General features: G+C 57.9%; 1 protein-coding gene across 2 annotated transcripts in view; it reads right to left on the bottom strand.

Moving 5' to 3' along the window:
• The window catches only part of SLCO2B1 (solute carrier organic anion transporter family member 2B1), a 29784-nt gene extending 20730 nt beyond the window's left edge, over positions 1 to 9054 (bottom strand). The window contains exons 1-2 of one of the 2 annotated variants that reach the window (XM_040056287.2): positions 8970 to 9054; positions 1459 to 1548 (exon numbers count right to left, since the gene is read on the bottom strand). In XM_040056287.2, the coding sequence (XP_039912221.1) occupies positions 1459 to 1548; positions 8970 to 9047 (168 nt within the window). In that variant the 5' untranslated portion in view covers positions 9048 to 9054. Of the gene's footprint in view, positions 1 to 1458; positions 1549 to 1929; positions 2026 to 8969 lie in introns of those variants that run through there. The other variant, XM_040056286.2, reaches the window with a different exon arrangement.
• Between the last annotated feature and the right edge of the window lie 2404 nt (positions 9055 to 11458).

Below are 11458 nucleotides of genomic sequence, written 5' to 3' on the forward strand. Positions count from 1 at the left end.
CCACATTGTGCAATGGCTCTGCATCTCTGCAAGAACCATTCAAACCCCGGGCTGGAAGTTTTGTTTTCTGAGGAAGTCATTTAGAAACCGGACAGGGTGGCCCAACTTCTTGAAAAGAAAACCCCAGGAGATGAGGGGAAAACAGCCTGTGCCGGGGATAATTGTGATCTTGGTGACAAGGGCTTCCTCCACGTCTGCCCGTGGCAGGGGCTGCACCAAGAGGGTCTTTAAGGTTCCCCCCAGCCCAAGCCAGTCTGGGATTTTAGGATCTCCCTTCACAGGTACAGCAAAATACAGCTTGATTCTGCTCACAGGCCTGAGCTGACTTTGCCCTCAATGGTTTGACCTCTGAACCCCTTTAAAACATGTACTCAAGGTAAAGCCAGTGGGGTCATATTTGTAAAGATAACCTTGCTGTCAAGTAAAGAAAAACCAAACAAACCCCAGCAGATAAAAACCAGCTGAATGGGCTGAAGAGAGATCAGGGAGGAAGGCTCAGGACACGGCTCTGTGTCTCCAGGTTAACTGTGTTAATGTCTTTGTCCCTCTGTGCTCTGGTGGCCTCTGCCTCCGTGACTCACTTTCCTTCTGCCACATGGGATGAGGGTGATTAAATGCACCAGCATTCATAGAAAAAACCCTCAAACCACCAAATCTTCCCCACAAAAGTGACAGGGAAATCTTGAGCCTTTATGACCGACTGTCATCTTTTGCTCTCTGGCCTGGTGAGGCTGTCTAATGAGCGAGGTAATTGGCTTCCAACTACACTGAATGTAGTAATAAACTGATGTTAAGGCTGCCACTACTGATAAAAAGGAATTATTGAGCCAGAAGGGAATGAAGCAGATGTTGCAAGACCGAGGGAGCCGTTCCAGGTGCAGCCTGTGGTTCTGCAGAGCTCCTCAGACACTCACCTCGAGGGCCTGGGGCTGCACCCAACCAGAAGGACACAAGACTTAGAAGAAAGGCTTCACACTGACAAAGCCAGGGCTAGATGGGATCTTGGGAAGGAATTCCTCCCTGTGAGGGTGAGCAGGCCCTGGCACAGGGTGCCCAGAGCAGCTGTGGCTGCCCCTGGATCCCTGGCAGTGTCCAAGGCCAGGCTGGACATTGGGGCTGGGAGCAGCTTGGGATAGTGGAAGGTGTTCGTGCTCATGGCATGGGTGGGCCTGGATGGGCTGTGAGTTCCCTCCAAGCCATCCCATTCTGTGATTCTCTGGGGTTTAATCCTGCAGGAGCTGGGAGTTGAGCCTGCACTGAAACATCGCTGCCCCAGCACTGGCTTTGGAATGGAGACAACTCCACACCGAAGGCACTTCTGCCATGGGAAACACAGGGAGTGTTTTCCAAATGCACTCGGTAGCCAGAAATCCTCTCCATGCTCTCTGCAGGAGGCTGAGCACCTCTCTCCCAGTCCAGCAGTCCAAGGGGGTACTGGGGGAAGCAGGAGGCATTTACCTTGATGCTGAGAAAGGGGCTCCTGCAGTGGGTTTTCCAGGCCGTGTCCGGCCGGCCGCTCCTTGGAGCCGTGCTCGTCATCCTGTCAGCCTGTCAAAGAGAAATCACTCAGCACAGTGCTCAGCTGCTGTGCCTGACTTCCCCCGTGCTCAGCTGGCAAAGTCCTGTCAGGCTCTGCAAACACCCCCACAGCAGGCACACGGTGTCCCAAGCAGTCGCTAATTACTCCTGGGTTTCCCTGGCTTGCAGCACTTCGGTTCTGCAAAGCAACGCAGCGGCCTGTAGGGTGTTAAACACCGGAGGCCTGGGGGGTGAAACGCTGCTCAGCTGAGCCAAGGACAGTATTGTGAGACCTTACTGGGGTCGGTGTGACATCCTTATCGATGGCACAGGGCACCTTCAGCTGGCAGCTGACGCAGGAATGGGAGAGCAGCTGCCAAAGCTGATGGCTGTGCTGCCATCCAGAGGTACCTCAGCTGCCTGGAGAAACGGGGATTGAAGGATCGCAGTGGGCTGCAGAAATGGGTTCCAGAGCCCTGCTTTCCCGTGCATCCCATTTTCACCCGCCGTGTTCTCGCCTCTCCCCTGGAAGAGCCCCTCCGCTCTGGTTCTGCCAGCCTTCACCTAAACGCCCCCGCGCAAGGCAGTGTCGGTCCGTGGGAAGGCAGCAGCCCCCTCCCTGCCCGCCGAGCTCCTTCCCTTCTCCTGGGCAGCTCGGTCCCTCCTCCCCGGGGACCGGTGAGGTCTTTGTTGGGTTTTAGAACCCAGGCTTCCTGCTCAGGAAGCGGCATTGTTCGGAGGCACGTTAAACCCATTAGGCTTTAACTTGTTGTTCAGCACATTCTAATAGATGTTTTCATCACCGCAGCAAATGGGGTGAAAGGCTTCCCGTCGTTATTTCGTGTAATTCTATTTCCCCCGTGATGAGAAGCAAAGGAGCGAGGACCCGCAGCCTCAAACTCATTAACGAACGCGGGGGCCGGTGTGACTCCTCGCAGGAGGAACCCGCCCGAACTGCGGTGTTCGTACACCCTCAGCACCGTGCTCGGGAGAGGCGGTACCCGGAGGGCACCTGCACGGGGCAGGAGCGCCGCAGCAGCCCCTGCAAAAAGCCACTGCTGCCCGCAGCCCCGCTCCGGGGGATCCTGCTGCAGGCAGCCCAGGATGGGATCAATAAAGGGAATTTGATGGTAAATGAAAGCCGGCAGGAAGAATCCCCCGGCCTGGGCAGAAGCACCAGCCTGGCTGCAGCTCACGGTGCCCTGATCCATTATGGACAGCCCCTGCCTCTGCTGTGCAGCCCCTTGGAACCTCAGAGGGGAGAAAAAGGCTGGAAAACCAAAGGCAGGAAGGCCAGAGGAGCCCGAGCCTGGATTTCCAGGGCTGGGAATGCTCATGGAGCTGCAGGCTGGATGTCCTGGTTAACTGTGTTAATGTCTTTGTCCCTCATGAGACTTGCAAGCCCCAAATCCAGTGGTGTGCAGTGGGACTCTGGTCCCCCTGGCCGTCCTTTCCACGCTCTCCTTTAAGTGTGTGCAAGAGGGGGGGGTGGCTGAGACCCCTCAGCAGAGATCTGGCACACGGCAGGGTTTGCCAGCAGATCAAACTGAGCACAAACCCTCTGAGGATAAACCCACTGCCCCCAGATCCAGCCGCCCACAGCTCTCCTGTAGGAACAAACTGAGACAGACAAGTGCTTTGATCCAGCAGAAAGGACCGAGAGCACATTAAAAAAAAGGCAGGTAAGACTTAATTGGTTAAAAATGAATAAATAAAACCCCAAAGCATGATGAGAGCAGCAGGTTCAGGTCAGCGTGATTCCTGCTGCCCTTGACTGGATGGAGCCCAGCCATGGCAGCGTCCCCTGGAGTGGCACTGCCTGGGCACGAGCCAGCTTTTCCATCCTGGACAGCTCCAGATGGAAAGAAGAAATTCCTGGTGCCAAACACTGCTCTCTCGGAGCTGCCAGGGATGCCTTTCACCGTCTCCCCCAGCTGCCAGGGGTGTGAAATCCCTTTGGCAGGGACACACCGGAGCTGAGAGGCTGGGGTGGCACAGAATCCCAGACCGCTTTGTGTTGGGAGGGACCTGAAAACTCACCCAGTGCCATGGCAGGGACACCTTCCACTGCCCCAGGCTGCTCCAAGCCCCAGTGTCCAGCCTGGCCTTGGGCACTGCCAGGGATCTAGGGGCAGCCACAGCTCCTCTGGGCACCCTGTGTGGGGGCCTGCCCATCCTCCCAGGGAGGAATTCCTTCCCAAGATCCCATCTAGCCCTGCCTCTGGCAGTGGGAAGCCATTCCCTGCATCCTGTCACTGCCTATATCTGAGATAATTTCACAAACCATTTACATCACTGGTTAAGACACTCCACTTGTCCCAAGGCTGCCTTCTCCTTGCCCCCAGGGCAGCAGAAACGCCCCAAAGCCTGTGTGGGACCTGCAGCACGGTCCTGGCGGTGACAGCAGGGCTCTGGGCTGGGTGCCACAGCGCACTGTCCCACTCCCCAGGCACTGACTGCATCCAACGCCTTCATTAACAGCTGAGCAAGGAGAGGCACACGCTGGGCTCAGCAGAGCGTGAGTAAATAACAGCCAATGTAACACAGCAAATTAAACCCCAGCAGGGGACTCCAAATGCCAGCAGATATTCCCTAATCTGTCTTCCTTCTGCTGAATAATCGTCACTCGGCGGCAGCGAGGCTGGAGTGGTGTCAGGGCACGCATCCATGAGCGCCTGGGGTGAAGGGGAAGCTGGCCCAGAAAATGTGGGTGCAAAGATGCTTTATGACACAACAGAAGGGAAAGGCAGCTCATACACGTCCTGCCCTCCCTGGAAAAAGACAGAGGGAATGAAAGGGGATGCAGAGATGGGCCCAAGAGCTGTTTCTGTCTTGCACCGAGTGGCAAAAAGAAAGTGAAAATGAGATTGGCCGGGCTCAGTGACTCCGTGTAATGAGAAACAGGTGACACGTCCCAGAAATCTCACAAGAAGTTAGAATAGGAAAATGTCACTGGAGGTCAAAAATTAGAGGAAAAAGGAAAACCGGTGTTGAAACACATGAAATGCAAGCACGGGAAACGAGGTAGAGGCTCCAGCCCTGCCCCGGTGCCCCTCTGCTTTGGGAAGGACGAAACCCTGCTCCCCCTGTGAGTGCTGAGGTCTCCCAGAGCCCCCTGCCTCTCCCTGGCACCCCCTGCCAGGGCTGGAAGGATCCTGAGCTGCTCCAGCACTGCAGAATGCGGTGGAGGAGCTTGGAGCTCACCTGGCACTACCAAAGCAGAGATGGGGACTCTCGTATCACCTCTGTGGATGGGGCAGCCACAGACTCTCTGAGCACCCTGTGCCAGGGCCTCCCCACCCTCACAGCCAGGAATTCCTCCCCAATATCCCATCCAGCCCTGCCCTCCGGCAGTGGGAAGCCATTCCCTGTGTCCTGTCCCTCCATCCCTTGTCCCCAGTACCTCTCCAGCTCTCCTGGAGCCTCTTTAGGCCCTAGCAGGGGCTCTGAGCTCTCCCTGGAGCCTTCTCCTCTCCAGGTGAGCACCTCCAGATCTCCCAGCCTGGCTCTAGAGCAGAGGAGCTCCAGCCCTGCAGCAGCTCTGTGCCCTCCTCTGAGCTCTCTCCAGCAGCTCCTTGTGCTGCTGGCCCAGGGCTGGGGCAGCTCTGCAGGTGGGGTCTCACCTGAGCTCAGGGGCAGAATCCCTCCTGCCCTGCTGCACATGCTGGGGGATCAGCCCAGGGCACAGAGGGTTTCTGGGCTGAAGCATGTCCAGTTTTTCACCCATCAACACCCTCAGGTCCTTCTCCTCAGGGCTGCCCTCCTTCCATCCATCCGTCCATCCATCCATCCATCCATCCATCCATCCATCCATCCATCCATCATCCATCCCTCTCTCCCTGCAGGGAGGCAGCGCCCATCACACCTGGGTGACATTTCCTTTGGAGGGAAAGTGCCCTGGAGTGGCTCTGAGTGGGGATCTCGGGAATCCCAGAGCTCTGGCTGAGGGAGATGGCTCTGGAGTTACGCAAGCAGCCAGGCTGGGATTGCACAATTCTGTGAATCGCTGGCTTGGCTGTGCTTCCAGAGGCTTCCCAGGGCTGTGGAGCTGTCAGAGTCTGCAGAGACCCTCAGGCCCCCTTGTCACCCTCTGCTGCTCCCCAGGCTCTGTGCACCCCCCAGACTGCTCCTGCCCTCCCTCCTCCCCTGTCACCTGTGGCTTTGTGCCGTGCCTCACGGGTCTGTAAGATTTGCCCAACGAGGATCTCCCGGCTCTGCCAGTTTCGCTCCTTCCCTGCCGTACTTTGAGTACAAAAGTCACCCCTGTGCTCTGGAAGGAGCCAGGTGCTGAACACCCAGCCCCTGCCCTGGGACAGACACGTGTGGCTGTGCTGCAGGAAAACCTCAGTGTCCTCAGTGGGGATTTTCTATTTCAGCACCAGCTCCTCCGTGTTTGGCAGGGAAACTCATCCCGCTGCAGGCAGCCCCAACCCCTGGATAGGAGTTAAATTGCTGCACGGAGGATGAAGAGCCCAGTTCCGACAGGAATCTGCCTTTCCACAGGCTGCAGGCAGTGCTTGGCTCTATGGACAAACACCTGCCAAGAGAAGCCTGAAGGGAAGGATCCCAAACCACAGTTTCTCCAATCTGGGGTTTCGTACACCATAAATAACTTCCTGATGTTTTTTCCTCTCTGTACCTCACTGCTGCTTGGACAGGAGCGAAGACTGAGGAAAACACAGGGTTTTTTTGCTGAGTCCTCCTGAAAGCTGTGAGAGTTTGCAGTGCAAGAAGCAGCTGGGGGAAACGGGCAGAGCCAGAGTGGCTCCAGGGACAGACACCTCCGGTGAGAAGAATGAAAGTTTTGAAGGGGAAGCTGTTGCAAAACAAGGAGCAAGAGTCCCCTGCAACAGTCCCATGCCTTGAACACACATCCTGAGTGGAAACTCCAGCAGTTCCCTGGAGCTGAGCCCCCTGCAGCAAACCAGAGCTTGTTTGCTATTTATTGTCTATAACTTCTGAAAAACAAGTCCCAACAAACCCAGACTCCATCTGCACTCATGGTCTGCCCAGGACCACAGACCTGCTCCTCACACTGAGTATTCCACGAGGAGCAGCTACACCCGAATCCTGAACATTTCTTTACTCCCTCCATACCAACCCAGGGATGAACAACCAGAGCACTCGCAAATTTTGGAGGTGGCCAGTAAAATCTCCTTCCCCAGGGGCTGGGAATGTTGCTGGCCACCTGCAAGCAAAAGGGACGGATGGAGGATCAGGAGCAGGGAAATGTTGCTGTCAGGAAAGGGAACTGAGTAGAGCTTAGGAGAAGTGAGAAAATTTCCTTAGCCAGCAAGAGAGGAGCTGGTTGTGGACAGCAGAGGAAACACTGTGGGTGGGAGAGACCTGGTGACATTTCTGGGTGGTGATGCACAAGGAACGCGGGCCGGAGTGAAGCCCCAGCCTGGAGCAGCTGGTGAGGGCTGGAGCTGGCACAGGAAGAGGAGGAAATGCTGGTATTTTGGGCAGCAGGGGGAACGACTCAGTGTCCTTCTTCCATTATTTAACATTGGTGGACTGCACAGTCATCTGTACACTGGGAGGGAACAAGAAAGTCCAGTGTAGATGGAGATTATCCTCTGGAAGTGCCCAGACCTGCAGCTGGAGCCACAGCTATCCCCAGCCCAGCTGCCCGACAGCAACAAGCCCTTTCCTGCATCCCTGGGCAGGATCTTGTCCCGGGGTTTCTCCAGCCACGCACTCACTCTCAGTTTTCCCTGGATGACACCTCAGAGCCTTGTGGTGTTTCAATCATGTCTCAAGCCAGGAATTCCCCTCACCGCCGGCTGTGCCTCCCACACTGCCTCCAATTCCTTAGAAAATCACCTTTCCCAAAGCCTTGGGGGTGGGGGGCAATGACAGGTGCTGAGGAGGGAAATGAAGCTCCCAAGCCATCCCTCAAATCCACATTCAGCCGCATCATGGCCAAAGACACACAGTACATGATCCACCTCCAGCCAGGCAGATGTGGCAGGCCCAGGACAGGGCAGGGTGCAGAGCAGCACCCAGTGAAGCGCTAGGAGCAGACTGGGAGCCAGCAACCACAGAGGGGCAGGGAGGAGGCCAGGCAGCCCTGCAAGGCTCGGCGTTTGGGAGAGGCAGGAGGAGGCATTGCAGAGCCTGGGAATGCCACCCGTGCCCAGCAGGATGGCTGGAACAACACGAGGAGACTGGAAAAGCAGGAGGGGACCCGGAGAGAAAGAGGAGCGTGTTGTAAAACAGCGCCATAACAATAACAAGCAGGAGACTGACAGGCACCAGGGCCAGGGGCTCCTCAGGTTCCCCTCAGAAGCTTCCTGGGAGAATTGGCCAAAGCAGGGAGGAGCTCTGGATGTGTCCGTGCTTCCAGAGTCAGGGGGGGAACGTCGCTCAGGCGGCACAGCTCAGCTCTCACGCAAGGGTTTGGGTTGCAGGGACCTTAAACCCATCCAGTGCCACGGGCAGGGACACCTTCCACTGTCCCGGCTGCTCCAAGCCCCGTCCGGCCTGGCCTGGACCACTTCCAGGGGTTCCATTCTTTGGGACCCTTCCCCCTGACACAGGAGCTGCCCACGCAGGGTTATCCCGGCCCTTGGGTCCCCAGAGGGGTGGAAGCAGAGGCTGCAGCAGCCCCCCAGGATGGGACCCGTGCCCACCCCACCCCTGCAGAGCTGTCCCGCTGTCCCCCTGCCCTGCAGGGACACCACAGCTGCCACCCGAGGGAAGCAGCAAGGGCGGCCAGTCTCGGCCCGAACCTCAAGGCCGTGTTCCGGGGAGGACAGGCTGTTCCCACGGCCGATTCCCGGGGGACATTCCCACCCCAAGGGCTTGAAGGGACACACCAGCTCCCCCATTTGCAGGACCCAGCGGAAACCGAGCCGCTCCCAGACCCCTGCAGCCAAGGAGAAGCTCGGGGAGCGGGCACAGCCCTGACCCCGGACCTTCGCATGGCTCTGGGGCCGTGTGGATCAGTTCTCCGCCCAAGCACAGAGGTCTGGCTCGGCCAGGCTCTCCCCGTGGCAGCCAGACACAGGCCGGACCCAAGGCTGCCCGGCAGCTTCCCAAAATCTGGGCTGGAAAGAGCCGTGGCCGTGACAGAAGTGAAACCGTAAGAGAAACACACCGGGGCAGCTCCAGGCATCGGGAAAAATTTCTCCCTGCAGCGGGAGACATAAGTGCAGCTGCCTCACCGTGGCGGGGGGGAAAGACCCCGAAATAACTAAGAGAGAGAGCGACAGAACACCCGTGCGGGAGGCTGGCACACAACAGGTGCGGAGTCACTCCTCGCCTTTTCCCCTTGGAGGCTGCTCCCGAGCCCCAGCGGCTCCCGGAGCGCTGCAGAACCGGCCGGGGAAGAGCAGCGTGAGAAACTTCACCTTCCCCACGGCCCGAGGCGGGAGGCAGCGCCGAGCCGGCCCCGGAGTCATCCTCAGCATCCCCCGGCGGCAGCGAGCGTGTGCTCCCAGACTCACCATTCCAGGGCTGTCCCGAGGCTGGCCCCGCCGGCTCTGGCAGCGAGCGTTCCCCTCTGCCGGCGGGGCTGGGGCCATTCGCTGCTTTTCCTGCCCGGGCTGGAGGTGGGATGGCTGCGGGGACAGCGGAGCGTGGAGGTGGGGCTTCGCCTGCACTTTTAAAAGCCGGAGCGCATTCAACTTTTGCAATCCCTTTCAATAGGATTTATTTGAGTTTTGTGTTTTTCCCGAAGCCGCGGTCCCAGAATGACGGAGCTGTGCGGTTTGCTGAGCCGGGGCTTTGCCAGCCCTCTGCCCGATCCCAGTCCAGCCCGGGCTTGGCTTTCCCTCCATCCCCCGGCTCCGGTCCCCTCTCGCCTCCCTGCGAGGGTCCCATTCCTCCAGGGCAGCTGCCTTGCCTTCGTTTTCTTGTTCAATTTGCTTTATCTGCATTTTTTTTTTTTTGCTGTGAAGTTTGAAGCTGTGGTGTAAGCCTGGGATTTGGGAAAGGGAAACTTTGTTTATCTAACCCCGGACTGTTTGTTTTCAACGTCTCCCCAATACTCCCTTGCTCTGAGCACTGTGGCTTTTCCAGACGAGGACTGCCGAAGTTAACAAACAGGCAGCCCCAGCCAGCCCTGCCCTCTGACAGTGGGAAGCCATTCCCTGTGTCCTGTCCCTCCATGCCTTGTCCCCAGTCCCTCTCCACCTCTCCTGGAGCCCCTTTAATCCCTGGCAGGGCTCTGAGCCCTCCCTGGAGCCTTCTCCTCTTCAGGTGAGCACCCCCAGCTCTGCCAGCAGACAGGTGCACAAACACAGACGAGCTTTGCCACGGCAAATTCACACCTGGATTTCACAAAGCTGCAGCCTGGAGAGCAGGAGAGCTGCAGAGTCCTGTCCAAGGGGAATATAAGAGATGGAGGGAGAGCCCTTGGGTGCCTTCCCTGTTCCCTTTTCATCCCAGAAGCCACAACAAGCTGCTGGGTTTCCCACCTCTGGCTGGGATATTTCCCCTCTCAGTATCCCACCTCTGGTTGGGATGTTTACGCTCTCAGGGTCGTGGTGCAGCGCAGGTAGAGAAGAGCACAGTGACCTTTTGCTCCTGGCATTTCTTGCTGGGCTGTGATGCAGAGGGACTTGGTGTTTCTAAAAGGAAGATCATCTGCTTCATCTGCTCCAGCTCATTACATAGTAATTAAACAAACCCTTTATTAGCTGTGGCAGTGCAGAGACATTTGGCTGAGCAGGAGACAGCCACATCAGCGTGTCCCAGAGCACCATGCACCCAAGGGACCCTGAGCGGGGCTGCCACTGCGGAGAAAAGAAACTTTATCAGCTCCACCGGCTCTGCAGTGTCGCAGGAAGGCATTATTAGACGGAAATAAATATTATTATTATTATTTTACAGCTGCAGAGCTCCTGTGCACAGACCATGCCCCAGGGCCCCCGGGATAGGCTTGGTTTGGGGCTGGGAGGGCAGAGCTCCTCAGGAAGAGCAATAACCCCGGGAAGAGGAGGATGTGCAGCCGCAGGGGAGCCTGAGACAGAGCCCCCAAAGAGCCCCGGCACGGGACCCTCGCTCGGCACGCCTGCAGAGCGGCGGGAAAGGGGTCTCCGGGAGCGGAGAAGCAGGAACCTCCCGCTGCCCTATTCCATGGAGGAAGAGCGCCATCTATTGGCTCTGCCTCAGCTCCTCGTCCCGAGCTGCCCGGAGCCCGCCCGGGTTCCGCCGCTCCTCCGGCCGCTGCTCCACCCCACGGCCGGGGCTGGCCGCTGCACCCTTGGCCCGCTGCTCCGGGACATCCCAAAGGACGCTCATCCATCCAAGGCCGGGCCGGACGGGGCTTGGAGCCACCTGGGATAGTGGAAGTGTCCCTGCCCATCACAGGGAGGAGAAACCCCTTCAGCCCAGCCCACCCTGGAGTGCCAAAAAGCCCGTGGAGTGTTCAGGGCAGGGCAGTGTTGGGTCCTGGTTGCCCCCGGAGCACCTGTGTCCTTGTGTCCTGCCTGCTCCCGCCGCTTTCCGGCCAAGAGATTTCCCGCTGCTCCTTCAGCTTTTGGGTCACGGGGGCTTTGGCCTCCAAATACGGGGACGTGCAGACCCCGAGTGCCTCCCCAAAAGGAGAATTCCCGATTAAAGCAAGCACCAAAGCCTGAGTGAGCACAGCAAGTGCTCGGTCAGGTGAGGGGGGTGAAACCCCTGGAGGATGTGCAGGAAGGAGCATTCCTTGGAACACTTGGGAGCAGTGGGCAGGAAACGATAGCAGCACTTGGTTGTGCAGAGAGGTTGCAAAAATCTCTCTTGTCTGGGATTAGAGATGTGCACGAGAAATCTAGGCTTCCAGCCTGGAGAAGGCCATGTTAGGAATCCCATAAGTGCCCAGGTCCTGCTGCTCATCCCAACCCTGCTCTTGGCTCAGGACTGGGATTTGAAAGGAGCAGCTCAGTGTCCTGCTTGGGAAATGGGATATGTGGCCACTTGTGGGGCTGGGGCTGATCCTTTCCTGCGT

The sequence above is a fragment of the Hirundo rustica genome, chromosome 2 (assembly GCF_015227805.2).
Source record: "Hirundo rustica isolate bHirRus1 chromosome 2, bHirRus1.pri.v3, whole genome shotgun sequence".
NCBI lineage: Eukaryota > Metazoa > Chordata > Aves > Passeriformes > Hirundinidae > Hirundo > Hirundo rustica.